Source organism: Zootoca vivipara, chromosome 1 (genome assembly GCF_965207765.1).
Source record: "Zootoca vivipara chromosome 1, rZooViv2.hap1.1, whole genome shotgun sequence".
In the NCBI taxonomy this organism is placed as follows: domain Eukaryota; kingdom Metazoa; phylum Chordata; class Lepidosauria; order Squamata; family Lacertidae; genus Zootoca; species Zootoca vivipara.
This window is the reverse complement of record NC_142582.1, coordinates 22,861,435-22,885,365: the sequence shown is the minus strand read 5'-3', so window position 1 is coordinate 22,885,365 and position 23,931 is coordinate 22,861,435. Positions and strand designations below refer to the sequence as shown.

Below are 23,931 nucleotides of genomic sequence, written 5' to 3'. Positions count from 1 at the left end.
GAAATCACAAAGGCGAGACAGTATGGAACTTTCCCTTGTTTCTGGTATGCAGTTATATTTTCAGACAACACCCCGGTCTATGCACTGTGGGTTGTGTCTTTACGACAACAGGACCTGCCGTCCCAAAGAACAGCTGCTATTTCCTGAACAATGTAATAAACTTTAGCCCAAACAGCAGTTTTCCATTCATCTCTCTCTCTCGCACACAAAATATTCTGGCCACAGCCTATTCCAGCACAAAATAAGAAGGGCTTGAATTTCCTTATAGATCAGTGAGTTTAAGTGAGTTTAAATGGATGCCTAACTTTGTCTAATTCTATGCAAATTTACTCAGAAGGAAGCGCAAGAAAGCATGCAAAGGATTAAAGGATGTGTTGATTATGGTTGAAGCACACATGGGGGGAAATCCATTGCAATCCATGTGATTTACTACTAAGAAACATTTTTTTGGGGGGGGGATTTGCAATTGGTATTTCTAAAGAGCCTTAGGGCCAAAGAGGTTCTGGATATCCAAGAATCAGGATAGAGCAGATATATTGAACAACTGCATCACTCTGTACAAGAAGTACTTACCTACAATCTTTAAGCCATATTGCAATCTTTTCATTTGGAATAGAGCCTGCTGAATGGGGAGAGGTGGGAGAGGGCAGAGAGAAACAGAAAAGGGAAACGGGGAGAAGCAAGAAGTTATCATTGATGAATGATAAAAGTGGCCATTTGTCAAGGCATCTTTCCTGCTGGCTTTCAAAAATCCCAGTGAACTAAATGATATGTAAACCAGTTAAGGCACAATATCAACAGTTTCTAGAAGGGAAGCCAACCTCCCAACATTTTCTTTAAAACGTTCAAGGATAAAGCAAAAATATGAACAACAAGGGTAAAATTGGGAATTTTGCAGGCTAATCCTAAAAACTTTTTAAAAATAAATTTACAATCCTACTCAGAAGCAAGTCCTACCAAATTCAGCAGGGCTGACTCCCTGGTAAATGAGATTAGGATTGCTGCCTAAAAGTTATAATATTGAATTCAACTCAACCAGTAAACACGCCTAGAACAGCAATGTGAGCTCATTAGGATTTTCTTTCTAGTGAAAAGAAAGTGTGATGTTGCAGAAGGAAGAAAGAGCTTCAGAGCTCATTATGGCAGTTTAGGATGGCAGCCGTAAAGTTCAGTTCCACCCACCAACAGTTATTTGGTCATCAAAATAAGAATCCTGTAAAACCTGAAAGGGATTTCTCTACCTTGGCATCAGTTTTGGTGGTCGTCATCAGACACCCAAGCAACAGCCTCTAGCCCACAGACCCTGATGCCACAATCAATCGGTTAACCTTTCAGGTGCCACATGACTCTTCGGCGTGTCTCTTGGGTAGCCAGAGAGAGAGAAGAGGCTAATAAGACAAACCTCCTTCGGCACCCAAAGGCAACTTCCCCCCGGCGATCTCCTGCTCCGGCGCCGGCTCAGCTGCCTCTGGAGAGAGCCGCTCCGCCTCCGACGCTTGCCAGGAGTCTCTGCTTTTGGCCCAGGCCTTCCTCCTTTGAGCGACCCCTTGCCACTCGTCGCGCACCGAAGGCACCTCTTCCTCCTCCATCGGGAGCCCTTATTAGCCGCTTCTTTCTCTCGGTGACTCGCTCGCCCGCCCTCACCCGGCTGCTGAAGAACGCCTCCAACCTACAACAAGGAGGAAAGAAAGAAAAAGTCCGGAGGAGAGCTCGTTTTTGCGCGCGATCGAGTCGGGCTGCGGGAAGCAGCAGCAACACCAGCAGGAGCCGTGCGCAATTACGCGCCAAGTCGGTGGCGATGGGCGACTTTTGCAAAAAGTTGCGCAGGAGGAGGAGGCGAAAGAATCGCTGGGCGCCCCCGATCTAGTGCATCCGCTCCTCTGGGAGGCAGTGGAAGCGAGGGGGCCACCCCACAGCTGCCCAGCAGCAGCACATCTGGCCACAGGCACCCAGCAGCAACCCCGTCCCCGGCTGCATGGCCAAGAAGACCCAGCATTTACTCCTCCCCCTCGACTCCCAGGGCTATAAAACAAAAAATCTTGAAAGCGTGCCTCCGCCTCTCCAGTTGCAGCCTAGTAGCAACAAGCAAAGCCGCCGGGGGAGGAGGCGGCAGGAAGAAGGGGAACTGACTCTGCGTTTGGTAGCTCCCGGCCGCCGCGAAATTCTGCAGCCGCCCTTCGCCCGCCAGCGAAGCCTCCCCAAACTTCCCCACGACGCCACCCGAGAGTTGCTGCGCCCGCCGCGCCCGGGACGAGCAAGCAGCCGAGGAATGAAGCGGCATTACCGGCAGAGGCGAAAGCAGGCCCGCCCGAGCCTGATCGGATGCGAAGCGCACGGAAACCGGAGAGTTTATATCATCAATCAGGGTGTTCCTCTCTCTCCTGCTGTCTCTTCTCCCCCACCCCACTTTCCCTGGGGAGGGGACTGCAGGCAGTGTTTGGAGGCAGGATCCGGCTCCTCCTCCTCCTGAGTCGCGGTGGTGACAGGGGGGAAGCGGGCACTTAAGAAGGCGCGGTGTCCTAACCCAGGGGAGGGGACGCCGCTGCTGCCAATGAAGATCCTCTCCCCCGAGCGCCTCCACCGCGATCTGGAGGAAGGAAGGGACCCTGGCTGCCAGATCCCTCCTCACACACCCGCACTCCAAGGACAGCGCGGTACTCACGTCCTCGTCTTCTCCGCCCTCGCTGCTCTCGGAATCAGGAGAACAGCGAGGCGAGCGCGCCTCTCCCCGACTTCCTCATACCGCAGCTGTCGGGAGGAGAGTTTGACTACTGCTCCGGCAGCGGCCCACGTGATGGGGACCCGAGGCGAGAGGCGCGCTCATCTCCTCCTGCTGGCGGTGTCGCTTGAAAAATAAACAAAGCCTTGGGGCTGGGACAGGGGTGCTTGCAGTGGCCGGGGGAATCATAGAATTGCAGCGTTGGAAGGGACCACGAGGGCCACCTAGTCCAAACCGATGCAATTCAGAAATCTTTTTTTTGCCCAACGTGGGGCTCGAACACACGACCCTGTGATTAAGAGTCTCATGCTCTACCAACTGAGCTATCGAACGCCTACCCTGCTGTGCTGTACTTTCCCCTGGGTGATTTGACTCCGTCTTCGGCACCCCGGCTTATTCAGTCACCTGATTCAAACAAAACTGGGGTGGGTGTGTTGCTCATGGACTGATTCGAAGTACTTCTCCATGGGAGACTCCAAAAGGGCCGGCCAGAAGATAACATCAAGTAGAAAAACGCGATGGTGACATTGCAACAGTAACCGGGTGACTTGAGTTTCATAGGTGTGACTGGAGTGTAGATGGCTGAAACTTGCCTGTAAAACTTCGGAAGACAACAGTAACTCAGAGTAGACCTGCCGCCATTGAAGCATGAATGGGGAGACCTTCAGCTGGAGACCCAAGCTTGGGAAAATCTGTTTTAAACTATTGTAATTCCACACACCCACTTGATTTTGTCTTTTTGTCTCCCCAACCTTACCCCCACTTACAATCAAGCAGTGTAGAAATACTATGAAATAAATAAACTTGTGGGGGTTGTTTGCTTCAGGATTGCCTCTTTGGGGTGGTGGTGGTTGTTGTTATGTCACCCATGCCATAGTCACTCTGGGCAAATTAAAACATCAAACACAGGTGGACTTTGAGGTGGACTTCTTCCTTGTTTTGCCTGCTTTGTGTGTGGAGGGGGGGGGAGGTCCTGAGGATTGTTAGTTTTTCATCTATGAAATGAGTACTGTATTTTGTGGTGGCTATGGCAGTTTCTTAGATTTCCACAGGTTTCCAAAATGCGGGCGGGGAGGGCCCCCAAAATGTCTTAAAGCAGAGGTTTCCAACCTTTTCGAGTCCACGGCTCCCTTAACCAACTACATTCTTTCTGAGGCACCCCTGTGGGGCTCAGGAGTCTAGTTATGTTTCCCCTTATCTGCAGAGCTGGCAGCCCCTCACCCTTTTTTGAACACCCTCACTTCTCTCCCCTCTCCTTGGGAGTCCTCTGGGCAGCCGGTGCTACGTCTCGAGTCTCTGAGCCCACCCCCCTCCTCACACACCTGGAAAGAGGATGCCTCCAGTCTTAGTGGCCCAACGGAGAATGGTCAAAAGTGAACGTGTGGCCAATACCTTGCCTTGGGAGGCAGCAGTGGCAGCAGCGGTTGCTGCCAGGCCTGCATGGTGAAAAGGCTCCCTTTCAGCCCTGGGCACTCAGCTCCCAGGCAGGCCTTTCACACAGCAAGCACAATAAAGGCCAGTGCAATGCCTGCCCAGCCTCCCACTTGTCTGTCCATTCCCAACCCAAGGGCTTGTGGACTGGCTGCTTGGGCTCCCTCGCCTGCTTGCTTGCTTACTCTGAGGCTGCCTCAGCTCCTGGCAACCAGCACCTCCTGACCAGCCCCAGAGGCACCATTCCCCTAGGGAGCTTATAGCCAGGGTTGCTGCAACAAACAGCTGTGCAAGCCTTTGGGAGGCAGAGATGCAAGAGGGCATCAGAGGGAGGGAGGGAAGGAAAGAGGGATGGAGGCCAGTGTTGCCCACGGCACCCCTGACCAGCATTCAAGGCAACCCAGAGTGCCACCACGGCACACTGGTTGAAAACCCCTGCCTTGATGCTGCACTCTATGCAACAACATATCTCAAGCTAGTCTACAGAGCGGTCGACTCCACAAAGAACAAATTGATTTTTTTTAAAAGGGGGGAATGAGTGTCTCAGTTTTGCCTGAGTCATTCTGGCTTCTACTGCATGTTCACTGCTAAGGGCAAAAGTTTGATAATCCTCTTCTGGGTTTTATGTCAGCGCTCCGTAAAACTGCTGGCAACTGGAACCTTTTTAGATTCTTATTTGAATTCATTTGCAACACTTTTAATATTTCTAAGACTTGCAGTTAAGCAGATTAAAGTAGCTAGTGCTTTCTGAAAAGCCAGATCTGGGCAGAAATGAGGCTTAAGGCCTATGAACACTTGGTTATAACAACCAAAGGGGGGGGGCTTACTTTGCTGGGCTCCACTAATATATTCGTGGGACAGACCTCTTGTGCCACCACCTGCCTCAGGAAAACTCCTCCTCTCACCTGAGAAGCTTTAGCAGAAACTGCCTGCATTTCTGCAGTTCAGACTGCTCTCCATACGTTAACTGTAGATGGACAACTTCAAGGCTCCCGCTACACCTTCTGTGCTTGCTTTTTATTTAAAAGCTTGGACCAGATAGCCCTTAAAGGACTGCCCTTTGTAAAACAGTACACATGGCCATCCTTAGCATGTGGGAGAGGGGCACTGAAGCTTCTCACATGCCTTACCTCACTATAATTGCTTACTCTAGCTACATTTCCCCCCTTCCTGGCTGCGAGCTGGAAATGAAGAAAAGTGCCTGGAACATTGAGCTAACAGGAGATAACGTGCAGGAGGGGAGAAGCTTCATCTCCCCTCTCCCACAAGCTCTTTCAACTGTTACAGTGGGACACTCCCCCATGACACCCTATATATTGTTACAAAAGTTGGTTGCCACCCCCACTCTCTGAAAGACTCCAGGCACTCACCCAGGGTCTGTGTTTCCTTTGGAGAATTGAGACATGGCAAAGACTGTTGTAGCTTTGAGAAATATGGTTTATCCACCCATTTATATCTTCAGTCTGCACAGAAGGAGTTCAGATCTTACAGCAAGGTCATTTCAAGAGGTGTTTTCCCCCCACAGCAGTGCAGCCATGGAGTCCAAGGCATCTCTCCCAGCCAGCCTTCCCAGGATGGGCCCCACTCTTTCTTCTTTCTTCTTCTTCCCAGAACACCCAGCTAAAAACTCTCTTCCTGTCACCTCACACCCAGTTACCCTGTTCACATCTCAGGGCAAGGGGGAAGGACAGTTCTCCATTGCCAGGGCTCCCAATGGCTCTGTACTGTTTCTTAATGGCCAGGTCGTTTTTTTGCATAGGCTAGTTCAGGAATTCCTCTGCAGCTTGTATTTCTTCCTTCACATCCCAAACAATCAAAATCCAACCACTTATTAGTTTTTAGGGTTTATGGCATAGCTGTCAACTTTCGGATTTGAAAATAAGGGATCAGCAGCAGCCTCACCTGTACTGGGGGCAGTCTACGGCAGGCATCCCCAAACTGCGGCCCCCCAGATGTTTTGGCCTACAACTCCCATGATCCCTAGCTAACAGGACCAGTGGTCAGGGATGATGGGAATTGTAGTCCAAAACATCTGGAGGGCTGGAGTTTGGGGAAGCCTGGTCTACGGTATATCTAACAATCCAGGATAGCAGCGGGAAACGGCACTGGAATAAGGGAATTTCCAGCAAAAAAAGGGAAGGCCGACAGCTGTGGCTTGGAATAAGGGAGTTTCCCACACAAAAAAAGGGAGGGTTGACAGCTATGGTTTAGGGGTGTGGTTGCCCCCAATCTACAACAATAGAAACAGAGACAATTGAAACAAATGTGAGCTTCATTTCACCTTGAGCATCCAAAGGCCCTTCAGCTGTGAGGACTTGAATTCTTTTTCTCTACTTCACCCACACAATAATAGCCCTCGTTTGTGCGTGTTTGCCTTCCCCTCACTTTCAGAAGATCCCCAGCCATCTTGCTGGCAGCCTTTCCATAGCTGCTCTGTTTGCAAGGGAAATATGAGAACTATTTAGCTGGCAAGCAACGATTGTGTCGCTTCTGTCAGGAAGACAATTGCTTTCATTCAGAGGTGTGGCGAGTGGTGTTTGAGACAACGGACTTCACCAGTCAGCAACCAGAGGATGAAAGGTTTCGCTGAGGGATCTTCGGTCCTGAGATAATAATAGGCAGAATATTCCGCAATTGCTAGCCAAGCACATCCTTAGACAACTGTTACAAACATGCATATGTGCAACCACTGAGGAAAATGAAGCAAGTCCAGAAACCCATTTGCCCAAGCTAGCACCCTCCATGGACTTTGAGGTACATGATCAGATTCCATTGGAGAATAAATGCTTCTTACTTCTGACACCTGGGACTTCCAAATAAACACTACCATCATAATATGGTATCATGATTTCTTATGATAAGTCCCCAAGCTTAATATCTGACAACGTCCACAACAACTTGGCAGCAATGAGGAACTATGTCTAACACATACACTCCACCATAGCAGCTAACCCAGGGGTTCCCAAACTAAGGCCCGGGGGCCGGATGCGGCCCAATTGCCGTCTAAATCCAGCCCGCGGATGGTCCATGAATCAGCATGTTTTTACATGAGTAGAATGTGTCCTTTTATTTAAAATGCATCTCTGGGTTATTTGTGGGCCATAGGAATTCATTCATATATTTTTTTCAAAATAAAGTCCGGCCCCCCACAAGGTCTGAGGGACAGTGGACCGGCCCCCTGCTGAAAACGTTTGCTGACCCCTGAGCTAACCTCTAGGGGCTGAGGTCTCTTCACCCCCCCTAAAATATTTGTGGTGACCGCTCCCCAAAGTTGATGGGCAATGCCATTCGAATGGGATGTGTGTGATTGATTATGTGGGGTGGGGCTTACGTGCCCCCCAATATTTTGTTAAAGTTGGTACCCTTGCACCCCACTGAACCTGGTTGAAGGCCCCATGGCTATTGTTTAGAACAGGCATCCCCAAACTGTGGCCCTCCAGATGTTTTGGCCTACAACTCCCATGATGCCTAGCTAACAGGACCAGTGGTCAGGGATGATGGGAATTGTAGTCCAAAACATCTGGAGGGCCAGAGTCTGGGGATGCCTGATTTAGAAGAAGAAAACGAGACAAATTCAATGCAGTGCAGTCATTCCAAGCCATAGATATTTTAAGAATCTCAAGAGCTGCTGTACAACACGGATGTAGTAATCATCAAGTTCATTCCAGTGGATTAAGAAGGAACCATCAATATCAACACTGTGAGAGAGAATTCTTATGGCTTTGGATGGGAAATGTATAGAAATGGGTGGGTGTTATAGCAAAGTAAAAGTAAAGGTAAAGGTACCCCTGACCGTAAGGTCCAGTCGTGGACAACTCTGGGGTTGTGGCGCTCATCCCACTCTATAGGCCGTGGGAGCCGGCGTTTGTCCGCAGACAGCTTCCAGGTCATGTGGCCAGGATGACTAAGCCTCTTCTGGCGAACCAGAGCAGCATGGAAACACCGTCTACCTTCCCGCCGGAGCGGTACCTATTTATCTACTTGCACTTTGACATGCTTTCGAACTGCTAGGTGGGCAGTTATAGCAAAACACCCCATTAATCCGTGGAGTGTGTCTCCTGCATGTTGTAGTTCTAGCACTTTCAGAGAACAGAGAGATCCCAGGCAGCTAGGGGTAAAAGAGAAAGCTCTGCCTGAGGTGGAGAAGCAATTGGAAACCCCAAGTAGGTACTTAAGACTCTCCACGTTATTTCGGCAACTAAGGAAGAAACTCCCACAATCCCTCCTCCTCCCTGGTAGTAGAAGTACAATAATTATCAATAACTAACAGTGTGTTGCCCTTTCGTGATACCCCAAATCTGCTGCCTGGGGCTGTGACCTCACCCTGCCTAACAGGAGGGTTGGGCCTTGCATTGAGAGGGGACTGTGTACCAGGTCTTCAGCTCGTATATTTAGCCTGAAACCTTCTTAATCCACTGGAATGAACTTGATGATTACTACATCCGTGTTGTACAGCAGCTACCTGGGGTGGCAATACACCCTGCATGGTTTGGTCCTGGCTTTGGGCAACCTATTTAAATAATCCGCTTCAGAATTTGAACGTTTGTTTTTAAATCCTTGGGGATCTGAAAGTTCATTTAGAAATCCTTCACTTAGGAAAGCATGAGACTGGAATGCAACCAAGAACCGTTACAATTTATAAATAAAATCTGTGTTCCATATTCTGTCTATTTAAACAGTTCAAATATTTATTGTTATTACTTAATTCTGTTTACAACACCAATACAAATCATATGGTGCTTACTATTTCCATAATAAACATCTCCTCAATATTCTTTTGATTCCAAACAGTGTCCAAATCTTTTGAAATATCTCAGTTGTTTGACTTCTAGCCTCCCATAATCATCTGTAACTCGTTGTTTTATTCATTACTGTAAAATTCCAGATCCTCTTCGGCCTGTCATCAATTGACAGGGCTGTTGGGCTTTTCTGAGTTTTTTTGCAATCACAATCCAAGCAGCTGCTAACATTTGGAATACTGAAACAATCCCCAACCATTAAATCTAATACTGCACACACTCCCACAAAATCTATTCACCTGTAAGGTGCTGCCAGACTCTTTGTGCTTAGCTTGAATTGGCTGTTTTGAAAACTATCAAATTCTTAAACAAAAGCCATAGATACAGTGGTACCTCGGTTTATGAACACAATTGGTTCTGGAAGTCTGTTCATAAACTGAAGCGTTCATAAACTGAAGCGAACTTTCCTATTGAAAGTAATGGAAAGTGGATTAATCCGTTCCAGACGGGTCCGCGGAGTACTCAACCTAAAGCGTACTTAACCCGAAGCATGGGTGTAATTGGTTCCGGAAGTCTGTTCATAAACTGAAGCGTTCATAAACTGAAGCAAACTTTCCCATTGAAAGTAATGGAAAGTGAATTAATCCGTTCCAGATGGGTCCGCGGCGTTCGTAAACCGAAAACTCATGAACCGAGGTGTTTATAAACCGAGGTTCCACTGTATACTTTATTTGCAGAAAAATATCTTGGCAACAGTAGCAATGTGTGTTGGTAGTTGATGAAGACTCAAGAGATACATCTGTACTGTGCATTTTAAGCAGTATCATAACAATTTAAACATTCATGATGCCTGTAGTTTGTTAAGGGCGCTGAGAGTTTTTAGGAGACCCCTATTCCCCTCACAGAGCTACCATTCCCAGAGTGGTTTAGCAGTCAATGCCTCTTCCCAAGGAACTCCTAACACAGGCACCCCCAAACTGTGGCCCTCCAGATGTTTTGGCCTACAACTCCCATGATCCCTAGCTAACAGTACCAGTGGTCAGGGATGATGGGAATTGTAGCCCAAAACATCTGGAGGGCCGTTGGGCGGTTAAGTCCAGTCAAAGCCGACTATGGGGTTGTGGTGCTTATCTCGCTTTCAGGCCGAGGGAGCTGGCGTTTGTCCACAGACAGCTTTCCAGGTCATGTGGCCAGCATGACTAAACCACTTCTGGCACAACGAAACACCGTGATGGAAACCAGAGCACACAGAAATGCCATTTACCTTCCTGCCACAGTGTTGTCTACTTGCACTGGGATGCTTTTGGACTTCTAGGTTGGCAGGAGCTGGGACAGAGCAACAGGAACTCACCCTGTTGCGGGGATTCGAACCACCGACCTCCTGATCAGCAAGCCCAAGAGGCTCAGCGGTTTAGACCACAGCGCCACCTGCATCCCTAACTCCTAATAACCCTTAGTTCACACCACCCCTAGCAAACTACGGTTACCAGGATTCTTTGGGGGAAGCCAGAACTATTCTAAGTAGTGTGATACTACTTTAAACGTATGGTGAAAATGGGGACAGAAACACACCATGACTAGAAAGACTCTGTTGCTCAGACAAGATCTTGGCTCAGACGGTAAGCCGTTTATAACTTTTCCTGTCTAGGAGTGCCCAATGGCTTGCATGAGTGAATGGGGCCAATTCACATCCTAAAAACACTTTAGTGCCCACAGAAATGTTATAAGCAACAGTTCTGACAGCTCACCACCAGGGATGGATTAATCCAGGCATCCCCAAACTTCGGCCCTCCAGATGTTTTGGACTACAATTCCCATCTTCCCCGACCACTGGTCCTGTTAGCTAGGGAACATGGGAGTTGTAGGCCAAAACATCTGGAGGGCCGCAGTTTGGGGATGCCTGGACTAATCCATGGGTACGCAAACTAAGGCCTGGGGGCCAGATCCGGCCCAATTGCCTTCTCAATCCGGCTCACAGATGGTCCGGGAATCAGTGTGTTTTACATGAGTAGAATGTGTGCTTTTATTTAAAGTGCAAATGTGGGGCACAGGAATTCATCCCCCCCCCCTAAAAATATAGTCTGGCCCCCCCACAAGGTCTGAGGGACAGTGGACCAGCCCCTGAAAAAGTTTGCTGCCCCGTGGACTAATCTGTTACTTTGGGTTTCCTGTTCTTCCAGTCTTCAGCCAGTGAGAGCCAGTGTGGTGTAGTGGTTAAGAGTGGTAGATTCGTAATCTGGGGAACCGGGTTCGATTCCCTGCTCCTCCACATGCAGCCACTGGGTGACCTTGGGCTAGACACACTTTTCTGAAGTCTCATTCTCACTCACCTCACAGAGTGTTTGCTGTGGAGGAGGAAGGGAAAGGAGAATGTTAGCCGGTACAATTTTTATGCAATGCACACACACACACACACACACACACACAGTGTGTGTGTGCATATATATATATATATATATATATATATATATATATATATATATATAAATAAAATGTGTGTGTGTGTATATATATGTGTGTGTGTGTGTGTGTGTATATATGCAGAAATTTGGTTTACTTCACCTTTTACCCAATTCGTGCTTCCCCAAAGCATATACACACCAAAGCGCTGCAATTATTTTTTTTTGAAATTCTCACTTCAAAGTTTGCAATGCAGTTTTGGGTTGCAGAACTGCATTGAAAAATTTGAAGTGAAGATTTCTCATATATATATATATATATATATATATATATATATATATATATAATGCAGCGCTTTGGTGCTTGTATGGTTTGGGGGTGCACAAATAAGGTAAAAGGTGAAGTAGATCACATTTCTCTCCTGGTTCTGTGTCAACACACAGAGCAGCCACTTTCAGAACCATAAGATTCCTGACATTGTGTGTATTCTGTTGGGGCTTGTAAAAAGGGGGAATGAATTTAACAAGTGGCATGCAGTATGCAGAAGAAGAGGAGAACCTGTGATTAAAAAGAAGAAGAAATCAAAGTTGAGCACCGAGATCTGAGGTGTCTGCTTCTCTGGACTATGGCCAGTATGGCTAATGAATTCAGTATATTTTACTAATTGAAGTACAAATAATTCCTTTTCAGAAAATCAACAATGAGCTCTCCCAGCGCCAAGCAAACGATAAACCTCTAAATGACTCACAAAAGCATTTCAATATTGCATGTATATAAAAAGAGTGACCTGTCTGGCAAGTGAAATCCTAGAAGGATATCATCTAGTCAGTCCAGCCTAGTAGTGGGTCAATTGAATCTGTCGGGTGGGAAGTATATTGATCCCGCTCTTGTAAATTTTTCAGGCCCTTCTTGTGGTCAGACTCATCAACCTGACCACTGCTAGGGTGTTTATAGAGCTCCTCAAGAACAAGGTGTGGCTTGTGCAACAACTAGTTATTAAATGTTTATTTCCCTTCTTAGGGATACTTCTGGTAATGATTGGCAAGAGGGACATTCTCTGTACTGTAAAGCCAGGGCAAAGTTGGCTCAAGAGGAAGGAGCCAAAGGAATTGCTCCTTAATTGCTCCACAACCACACTCTTTCATGGAGCACCCAACAGAGCCTGAGGCAGCATGAGAGAATTCTCACTTTTCAACCCTTACCTCTTCTAGATTAAGGATCTTGACCAAGGATCTCCAAAATCTGGCAAGGAAGCAGAACTTCCACCCCTAGGTTCATGTCCTCTTTCCTGTGTCATGCCTACAGAACATTTTTGCTGGGATGTCACTGTGGGACTAGTTGCTGGAATTGACCTGAGATATGGAAAACACAGTGGCTGGTTTACAAAGAAATACTGTATCCATTTCTGGCATAGTTGGCATGTAGTTACATTGCTTAAAACCAAAGCCTATTTGTCTGAGAAGCCTGTACTCAAAGAAGTAATGGGTTAATTTGATTCAGTGTGTAAAATTTAGGCCCCTCTCCCTGCTATGTGGCCATTGTTACCTCATTGTGTTACATTGATGGCAAAGCAAAAAGTCTTAAAGGTGAATGATGCTACTTTGTGGTAAGCTAAAGATGTTCTACATAGTTTGACCCATTGTGTGCTTATCATTAATCGAGAGAGAGAGAGAAAGAGAGAGAGAGAGCTATACTTGGGTTTTTTAAATATAAAATACATTAGGGGTGTCAAACTCAAATTCATCGGGGGCCGCATCAGCAGTTTGGTCACCCTCAAAGGGCCGGTAGTATCTGTAGGACTATGTGTCCACTCTTTATTATCATAAATTATTGTCACTGCATTCAATTATTACTGTTTTTTGTAATAATGTAAGTAATAACTAACATAGTCAGAATAATGGCAAGTAGATATTCAAATGTACAATTATTGTACAATTTATCGAAAAATGATTTTTGGTAACTGCACTGGGTGGTGGAGGCTCGCTAGGGTTTCATGCAGGAGCTTTGCAGAGCTACTGGTACCTGGAGATGCTGGGGTCCTTCTGCATGCAGGACAGATGTTCTGCCAGTGAGCCACCACCCTTCACCAAAGGGACTGGCTGAGGTTGACTCACTGGAGCTGCTCTCCTGGTTCCAGGGTTTAAGGGCCAGAAGTATAAAGCAGCATCCTACCGTGTTTTCCCTTTTTTAAGACACCGTCTTATAACTTTGTTTCCTCAAAAAACACAGGGTGGCTTATTTTCGGTGGGTGTCTTTTTATTATTATTACTGCAAGTGGTTCCAGCAGCATGCACAGAGATTCATCTGGACCTGAGTCTTTTTTTCTTCTTTTTGGTACCAGGTGAAAACGTTGTATTACCCCAGACTTTTTAGATGTGGTTTTATGACCATGTTACTTCTGATTTTTTTTAAAAAAATGTGTTCTCCTTTAAAGTTGGTTTGAATAAGGCTCGGGGGTGCTCTGCGTGCGCTGCTGGGTGTCGACCCAAGCCCCTGGGAGCCGGCAGGAGGAGGAGGAGGCTTGCTGGGTCGTCACCCAGCAGCGCGCGCAGAGCGCCCCTAGCCTCCGGCAGCCAGCAGCAGCAATGCTCCCAGAGACTCGGGGCGCTCCGCGCGCGCTGCTGGGTGACGACCCGGCAAGCCTTCTCCTCCTCCTGCCAGCTCCCAGAGGCTTGGGACGGCACCCAGCAGCACGCAGAGAGCGCCCCGAAGCCTCTGGAAGCCGGCAGGAGGAGGAGGAGGAGGCTAGCCGGGTCTTCACCCAGCAGCGCACACAGAGCGCCCCAAAGCCTCTGGAAGCCGGCAGGAGGAGGAGGAGGCTTGCTGGGTCATCACAATGCGCCTAGACTCGGGGCACTCCGCGCGCACTGCTGGGTGACGACCCGGCAAGCCTTCTCCTCCTCCTGCCGGCTCCCAGAGGCTTGGGTCGGCACCCAGCAGCGTGCGCAGAGCGCCCCGAGTCTCTGGGAGCGTTGCTGCTGCTGGCTGCACTTTGAATCCTCCTGCTCCTCCACGCGGCGCTGCTGGGTGCTTTGTCTGTGCTTCAGCAGCAGCAGCAGCAGCCGTTTCCAGGCGCCGAGCCGTGGCAGGAGGAGGAGGATTCAAAGTGCTACAGAGCACTGCTGCGTTGCTGAGGCTCGGGACTCTCCGTGCGGCGCTGCTGGGCGCTGACCTGGCAAGCTGCCTCCTCCTTCTCCTGCTGTGGCTCGGGGTGCTCCACGCAGCGCTGCTCCAGCCGCCTTTCTACCCCCCCCCAGGCCTCAGCTGTTTGTCGGCGCTTTGTCGGCGCAGCACTTCAGCAGCAAGGTCCCGCTGCTGGGTCCCGCTGGCTGGGGCGTTCGGCGGGCCACATGAGGAGGTCTGGCGGGCTGGATTTGGCCCCCGGGCCTTGTGTTTGACACCTGTGGATTATTGTTTCATTTTTGTATGTACAATTTCAGCATCCTCAAATTCTGGTGGTTAGAACTGTGTGACCTCTGATGAAGTCATTATCTCATGATTATTACCTGAAAGAAAGTATGAATTAAAAAAAAATCAGGACCAAACATGGGTGTAGCCAGGATTTTTGTTGGGGGGGGGGGAGCAGGATTTTGTTGCAGGGGGCAGAACTTCAGATTTGTATTTATTTGTATTTATTTTTACTGATTTAGGTGGAGCAGCTGCCCCCCTGGGTCACTCATGGGACCAACCCACCACTGTTTCTTCCTTCTTCCTTCTAATCTTAAAAGTTTATGGATTCACATGCATTCAAAGGCCCTTGATATCTGCTTTTCCTCAAGAGTGTTTTTCTTGCCATGAACTTAATACAGTGCTGACATCCTGCGAACAGGGAAGAAATATCTCCCTTCAGCTCACTCGCTTTCTAATAGGCTAACACAGGCTGCAAAAAAAGCTGTGACTTCTTTCAAGAGATAATAATCAGTTCCTGTGGGAACTGTCCTCATATCACAACTAGAAAATTCTAATCTGCAGTCGCAAAAAGGCTGGGCGAGCCGAATTTATGAGCTCCTAGCTCTGCGGACAAATTGGTTTCACTACGTTACAACTATACCTGAAAGAGCAGTGGCTGGGTTTCTTCAAAAGGCATCTGAACTCACCATGAACACCTCCCTTGTTCTCTTATAATGGCAGTGGCACCCACTTGAGAGGGCCAGAACTGAGTTCCAGTGAGTTCCAGCTGAAAAAATAAAAGCCTTACCCCCCCTTCTGACTCCTTATGGGAGAAAGAAGATGGTGAAGGTCAGAGTCTGCCATCCTGTTAAGACCTTTACATTTGAATCTCATCCCCTCTCCGTGTGTGTCTTCCTGCAGAAAATGAGCACAAGAGAAGCAGGACAGAAGGTAAACGGCGTTTCCGTGCGCTGCTCTGGTTTGCCACATGACTTGGAAGCTGTATGCCGGCTCCCTCGGCCAATAACGCGAGATGAGCACCGCAACCCCAGAGTTGGTCACGACTGAACCTAATGGTCAGGGGTCCCTTTACCCTTTACCTTTACTTCTGCTGCAAAGCAGTCCCTGATTAAGATGCCTGTTTACCAGTGTGTTAAGAATTGTGTCCTAATCTGACATCTACCTCTCATTAAGAAAGAAAAAACAGGTGCTAACAATGTACCTGTATATAGGCAATCGTCAGACTGGCGTTATGAAGCCAATATGCTGCTGTCCTGAAGTATTTCCCCCCTCCTTCCCTTAACTTGCCAGTTATTGTTTGTAGAATAAGTCCTGAAGACCAATGACGCAAGTCTTTTCTTTTCTTTAGCTGAAGTTGGATCTAATCCAACTTCACCTTTTCCCAGCCTCCTGGTCCATTCAGACTGTGTACATCAGCCTATGGAATAAACCTGTTAAAACGTTCCTATGAAGAACACAGCAAACAATATCAATGCAGATTCTCTCTCTCTCTCTCTCCTCTCTCTCCTCTCTCTCTCCTCTCTCTCCTCTCTCTCTCTCTCTCTCTCTCTCTCTCTCTCTCTCTCTCTCTCTCTCTCTCTCTCTCTCTCTCTGATTATCTGAGAGGGTATTATCTGATTGCATGGCTTGTTTAAACAGTTAAGACTCAAAGCTTTCTCTTAGCCATGGGAACGAAGAGTTCCAGAGTTCCAGAGTATGTCATCTCGTTGACTTTTTATTTATCCAGAACACTTTTATGCCACCCATTCATGATATCTCTCCCAGGACAGATTACAACACAAATTTTAAATGATAAAATGTAACAAGGAAAACCTAACAGGAATACAAAAATCTCTACATACAACGACAACATGGCAAATTATATAATAAATCCACAGGTATATAAGAGGTAATTATAAAGCCAGAACACTTTTATGCCACCCATTCATGATATCTCTCCCAGGACAGATTACAACACAAATTTTAAATGATAAAATGTAACAAGGAAAACCTAACAGGAATACAAAAATCTCTACATACAACGACAACATGGCAAATTATATAATAAATCCACAGGTATATAAGAGGTAATTATAAAGCCAGGGAGAACAGAAATGTTTTTTCCCCCACCTCAGTATCAAAAAGATAACAGAGTTCGCAATGGGTATGCTTCAATGGGGGAGGGAATTCCATAACTGCGGCATCACAGCTGAAATATCTTACTCCCTAGTCACCACCTGAATCAGAGGAGCTAAAACATTTTTCAGAGGTAGCCTGCCAAGAGGAAGTCTTCCCTGAGTCTCGCCTTCCTTTTATCTTCCTATCCCACTTAGTCCCTGCTGTGGTGGGTGAGGCAAAGAGGGAGATGGCGAGAGATGACAGACATGGGCCACAAACCATGGGTCCCTTTTCCAGTGGAGGGCAAACCCATCCTGGATTTCCTGCAGCTGGGTTTCCTGCTTTCTATCCCCTGAGTCTGCTTTCCATGCCTTCCTTTTATCTTCCTATCCCACATTAGTCCCCTGCCCAGAATGTGGTGCCAATCCAACCCGGTGTCAGGTTCAGACATTTGGTCACAGGACCAAGGCACTTTCTCTCCCCATCAGCTCTTCTTTCTGACCTTCCTTAATCCATAGAAGTGAATGTATGTGAGCAAAGTTTAGCCCAGGGGTCAGCAAGTTTTTTTCAGCCGTGGGCCGGTCCACTGACCCTCAAACCATGTGGCGGGCTGGACTATATTTTGAGGGGGGAAATGAACGAATTCCTATGCCCCACAAATAACCCAGAGATGCGTTTTAAATAAAAACACACATTCTACTCATGTAAAAGCACGCTGATTCCCAGACCATCCATGGGTCCGGATTGAGAAGGCAATTGGGCCGCATCCGGCCCACAGGCCTTAGGTTGCCTACCCCTGGTTTAGTCATAAGGAGAAAGTGGGCCAAATAAACTCAACTGCCACCTCAAGTAAGTACTAGATTAGGAAAAGGCGAAAAGGGAAACGGAACAAGGAATGAATCACCAGAATGAATGCAAGCCGACATATGGGGAACACCTCTGCACAGCAAGAGCAAAAGGTGTTGAGCACCCAGTTTGGCTTGGAGTTTAGCCATCTCAGTGCAATGTAAAGGAAAGAGCATGTCACTATGCAACAAGCTTCTGGAATCCCGGGACAAAGCCTACACCTCCTCACTGTTTGCAAATAACATGCCTCTATATACACATGAGAACCCAATGTTTGCATAAAACCACTGGCAAGGTGTGCACAGTCTGCTGGTAGCAAATTGTATTGGTGTTGCCAATTTTCTAACAGCCCCTGCATCCACCGACTTCCCACCCATCTGCACCACCAATGTGCTTCTTTCTGCACAAGGCAATCTTTGTGTGAGAAGTTTTAAAAGATGCAGCTCTGACTCATTGTCTACTTAATGAGTCAGCTGTTTCTAACACTTTGCTCTGACTCCAAGGAAATGTACTACTGTGGGCGTGAAGCAATTCCCTTGCCTTTCAAATTTAATTTAATTTATGTTGGTTTTTTTTTTTTTTTAGCTTAGCAGCCTCAGCCTTCACAGGACTGCACTCAGGGTCGTGCATGTTCCTTCAGCAACCCATAGTGTCTTTTCTACAGCGAAGGGCATTTTATAATTTTGCACCTTGGTATGCTAGTAAACTGTTATAACCAGGGTTGAGGAATCTGTGGGTCGCCAAAGGTTGTTGGACTCCAACTCCCATCATCCCCTACCAGCATGAACAATAGTCGGGAATGATGGGAGTTGTAGTCCAATAATGTAAGGCGGTCCACAGGCTCCCCGTCTCTTTGTTAAATGTTTGCGAGGACTTCTCCCTAGCACCCACAATTTTAATGATAATCTAATTCTGCTCATCTGCCATTTTAACCCTTTTGTTTTAAGTTTATTACTTTGTTATAGCTCTTTATTTGCCGTTTGCATGAGAGGATTGAGGAGGCCCTAATTCTACCTCAAGATGGTGCATGATGAATTCCTTAAAACAAGGAGTTTCATGATGTACAAGATTAAAACCAGAAGTTCCCTGACCCACAGTTACAGTAATTGTGCTGTGTTGTGTTAGAGTTAACTCTCCTTTCTAAATATTCTTTGAACACACTCATGTTTTCCTTTGATCAAAGGAAAACAGATTTCGCCCTAAGGCAACTCCCGTAAGTGCTACTGTAAAGCAAGGGTGGAGACACTGTAGTCTTCCAGATGTTGTGGGGCTGCAGCTCCCATCATCCTTGACCATCAGCTGCTCTGGCAAGGGAAAACGAAGTCCAGCTAACCCTGTTGTAGAAAACTAACAGCAACAACAAAACCCAAACACAACGGCTCTTTCAACAAAAGAGCATTTGATTTTAATAAAAGGTTCGATGGTGAGATTTAGTATTTGGGTACATGAAAGCAGAGGCCACTTGACTCAACATGTCATGGCTAATCACTGCACCAACAGAGTTACAAAACCTGATTAATGATGGTTCAGAGCTCCACCTTTCTGACTTGGCAACACTTTTTGCAGAGGTGTTAGCAAGCACTTACACCATCTTTCAGATGCCAGCGAAAGCACATTGGAGACATTCACTTTTTATTTTCTGTGACGTTGGGGAAAGTTTCAGGAAAATGTGGCTTGTCAAAATAAATGCTGAGATATACTGAAGGATTCCACCTGGGCTTAATTCTCTTCCTAAGCTCCCTGTGTTTGCTATGTATTTCTCTCTTTTTTATTGCTCAAAAATATGTTTCTATGGCTGGATCTAGACGCATCAAAAAAGCATTTCAGGAAAACACGTTCTAAACTTCATAAAGGAATATCACGTTGGCAAAAGAAGGGACTCCACAGCACCATCTGGTGTCACAATGTTATAACACATATAAAGCGCTTTTTTAAAAATCGGTGTTGCTGAGTCCTGTGTCGTCATGCAATCAGAAAGATTTAGTAGCATTATCTCATCACCGCATTGTGAAAGTACATATCTAATCAAAAAGCTGAAAATGAATGAAGAGGGAAAAGAGACACAGATCACAAATCAAATCATGAATCCATCTGTTAGAATATTATAGATCTGTTAATAACTGAGAAAAGAAATTATATATATATATATATATATATATATATATATATATGTGTGTGTGTGTGTGTGTGTGTGTGTGTGTGTATATAATATATATATATATATATATATATATATATATATATATATACACATATATATACATATACATATATATACACACACACACAAAGAAGAAAAAGGAGAGAAGTGAGGGAAGGGGGGAAACCATATAAATATATCATTTTTATTATTTTATGAATTTATTTAAATCTATAGATACTTTTGGCCAGCTATGTTGGTGCATTAAGCTTCTGATTTGTGGCCTAATTTGCACTTGTTTTATGAATGGAAAATATCACACTAATGAACAGCATAGAGTCAAGAATAAAATTTATTGATTTCATGCTGTTCACTGGCATGTTCTTCCTAACGTTGGTAGTACAGACATTTTTGCATACATTCATATATATATACCTATGTAAGCAAATGAGAAAAGCTGCTTCTCTGGCCTTTTGCATCATGTAAAAAGCAACAGAGAGAGTTGTGGTTTTTTAAATTATTATTTAAGGGAGAAGAGGCAACTCCTTGGAAAACAGAGGATCAGACTGTCTTCTCAGTTCTCTAAACAGAACTAAAAAAAATAAAATAAAAAGCACTGGAAAAAATAAACATGCCACAGCTCTTGTTCAAACTGCCTTTCCCTTGCTTGACATGTTTACCATTTGAGTCATCAGCTAATTATTTCCTTGGAAGTCATTAAACCATTTTTGTGTGTGGCAACAGCATATCACTGATAGTATATTATTAAAACAGGTGTGTTACAGCTGAAGCATTTAGCTCCAGAAAGTCAACTCCCTGAGATGTACTGGTGGCTCCTCACCATAGATAAAACACTGGACCCATGATTGAAGCCCCATTTTTTCCAATGACTACTCGGACTCTCTGACACTGAGACCGAGACAACCAAAGCAGAAGCACTTTAGCCAAGGCTGTCCTGCATTACGAAGGATGTACTGAGAAAGTAGAATTCCAAGCCCTTTGGTGGAAAGACAATGGTGTTATTTGTCGTGCTGATAAGACATATTGCAAGGAGTTTTGCCATCAGATTCCCATGAATAGAATTGTGAAACCAATCAATCACTCCTAAAAGCAGGAGCAGGCAACCTTCACTGCATATGGGCCTCAGCCTATGGCCCTCAGCCTTGGTCTAATTTTAGGTCAGACCTCTGGGGAAAGGGATCTGCTCCTTCCCTGGCCATTTGCTGGGTAGGGAAGAAAAAGGATGTGAGAAAAGTCAATGTTTGTGCAAATCCCTTTTATTCTCTCCCTCAAACCCCCACCCACCCTCATCAACATTAAAGGTGCCTATCTCGGACCTTCCAAATATCCCTTATTTCCAGGTTTACAGGAGTCATCCCGGTTTCTGATTTGATCCCAGAATGTCCTGCTTTTCCTATTTTCATATACATCCCTATTTTCATTGGGAGAAATGTTGGAGGGTATGGAGTTATGCAACCCCCGAGCCGAGGAGATAAGTAACAATACAACCTTTAGAAGACATCTGAAGGTAGCCTTGTATAGGGAAGTTTTTTAATGCTTAATGTTTTATTGCGTTTTTATACATGTTGGAAGCTGCCCAGAGTGGCTGGGGCAACCCAGTCAGATGGGCGTGTTGTTGTTGTTGTTGTTGTGGAATAGGATGTCCTCATTTTCATCAGAGAAATGCTGGAGAGCAGTACATGTGAAAAGGATCTAGGAGTCCTGGTAGACCACAAACTTGACATGAGTCAACAGTGTGATGCAGCAGCTAAAAAAGCCAATGCAATTCTGGGCTGCATCAATATGAGTATAGCGTCTAGATCAAGGGAAGTAATAGTACCACTGTATTCTGCTCTGGTCAGACCTCACCTGGAATACTGTGTCCAGTTCTGGGCACCACAGTTCAAGAAGGGTACTGACAAGCTGGAACGTGTCCAGAGGAGGGCAACCAAAATGGTCAAAGGCCTGGAAACAATGCCTTATGAGGAACGGCTTAGGGAGCTGGGTATGTTCAGCCTGGAGAAGAGAAGGTTAAGGGGTGATATGATAGCCATGTTCAAATATATATAAAAGGATGTCATATAGAGGAGGGTGAAAGGTTGTTTTCTGCTGCTCCAGAGAAGCGGACACGGAGCAATGGATTCAAACTACAAGAAAGAAGATTCCACCTAAACATTAGGAAGAACTTCCTGACAGTAAGAACTGTTCAACAGTGGAATTTGCTGCCAAGGAGTGTGGTGGAGTCTCCTTCTTTGGAGGTCTTTAAGCAGAGGCTTGACAGCCATATGTCAATAATGCTTTGATGGTGTTTCCTGCTTGGCAGGGGGTTGGACTGGATGGCCCTTGTGGTCTCTTCCAACTCTATGATTCTATATGCGATCTCAAGAATCAAGATGGCAGAGGAAGGGCAGGGAGGCTAAGTGACTTCCCCCAAAGCCACATACTGTAGTGTGTCTGTGTCACTCATGACTAGGACTGGAACCCATTAACTGCCTTTATTTATCCTGTAGGCTATGCTGACTCTGCATGTTACCGCAGCAACCTCTAAAAGTCATCCTGACAGTGACTAATACTAAAACAGCTCACATAGAGCAGATTATAATAGTGTCTGAAAACACTGCACTCAAGGGCAAACATCCCATGCTATGGCTACCTATGCCAAAATCCTGCTACCCAACAGTCTCCCGGTAGGATTAAAGTTCAATTCCATAATCTGTTTGAAGTCCTCTTTTTTTTCTGCTACACAGATATTTTAACACCTACTAGCTTTGTGCCCAACTGCTTTTGACTTCCCAGTTCCTTGAAATATACACCCGGTTATAAGAAGGACCGATTCCAAGCAGCTATTCAGTATAATAATAAGACTGGAATCTACAGATTATTTTAGAATTGGAGTTTCTCCTTTGCAAATTGGATGTCCAATAATCTTCTTTAAAGGAGGCACTTAAAGGATTGGGCATTAGCCTCCTGCTAGCCCACTGTCCTTACCCCTAACCTTTCAAGTACTGGCAAAAGGGAAAGAATGAGGAAAGAAGAACGTAAATAGAAAGCCATTTCCATAAAACAGAAGAACGTATTCTGCCGAAACAATAATCTTGTGTGTTTCTTTCCAGGAGTGATGCAAATTCACGGTAATCATTAACTAGCTGTAATCGACGTCCCTGGGAATGGCCCAACTGGAAAAACATTCTGAGAGACGTTCCTGCTATTAATGGCTTGTAGCCTTCTGAGAAATGAATTATGATACCTGAACCAATATCAAGGTGGCCTTGGTTTTTCTTTCCCTGGAGCTACAAAATGCATCAAAATACCATTACCAAACAGTTTAATACAGTCATACCTCAGGTTAAGTATGCTTCAGGTTGAGTACTTTCAAGTTAAGTACTCCGTGAACCCAGAAGTCTTTACTTCCGGGTTCCGCCACACGCGCATGCGCAGAAGCGATCTGCACACTTTGTGCATGTGCAGAAGCACTCTATCAGTGCTTCGTGCATGTGTGCTATCACCACTCGGGTTAAGTACTTTTCGGGGTGCAAATGGCACCCTGGAACCAATTAAGTACTTAACCTGAGGTACCACTGTATGTCAAATAAAAGCCAGAGTGTTTTTTTAATTTTTTTTAAATTGTAAACAGCAACAACTGAAGCAGTCAGTTACAGCAAAGGATAGGTTTGAAGGAGTGGGAGACTCGGAGTGCAAATGTCATTTAGATGTCTGCACCAAGCAATTCTCCAGCACAGCTCCCATCTGACTGATTAATCATCACACTCAGAATTTATATATGGTTGGAGGCAGTAACGCTTCTCGGTACCAGTTGCTGGAAACTGCAGGAAGGGAGAATGCTCTTATGCTCAGGTCTTGCTTGTAGGTTTCCCCCAGCCATCTGGTTGGTCACTGTGAGAACAGGATGCTGATCTAGGTGGGCCATTGGCCATCATCCAGCAAGCTCTTCTTGTGCTCTTATATAGACTCCGTGCACATGGCAGTTTATTCCATGCTCACAAAGATTTCCATACTACATTTGAGCTTTCACACAATGTGAAAGCCACTTCTGCAACTACAGTGAAAGTCCAGTGCTCATTTCCATGTTATTTCCTTCAAGGGGAAAAAAAATCTGTTTGCAAACAATATGAAAATGAGTGCTAAAT

General features: G+C 46.0%; 1 protein-coding gene across 5 annotated transcripts in view; it reads right to left on the bottom strand.

The window, feature by feature from the left end:
• Positions 1-2,798, bottom strand: part of ITPRID2 (ITPR interacting domain containing 2) — a 67,678-nt gene extending 64,880 nt beyond the window's left edge. The window contains exons 1-3 of one of the 5 annotated variants that reach the window (XM_035133656.3): positions 2,663-2,798; positions 1,403-1,669; positions 574-622 (exon numbers count right to left, since the gene is read on the bottom strand). In XM_035133656.3, coding sequence (XP_034989547.3) covers positions 574-622; positions 1,403-1,589 — 236 coding nt within the window. In that variant the 5' untranslated portion in view covers positions 1,590-1,669; positions 2,663-2,798. Of the gene's footprint in view, positions 1-573; positions 623-1,402; positions 2,038-2,284; positions 2,576-2,662 lie in introns of those variants that run through there. The other 4 variants (XM_088660541.1, XM_035133666.3, XM_088660532.1 and 1 more) reach the window with 4 other exon arrangements.
• Positions 2,799-23,931: the final 21,133 nt, after the last annotated feature.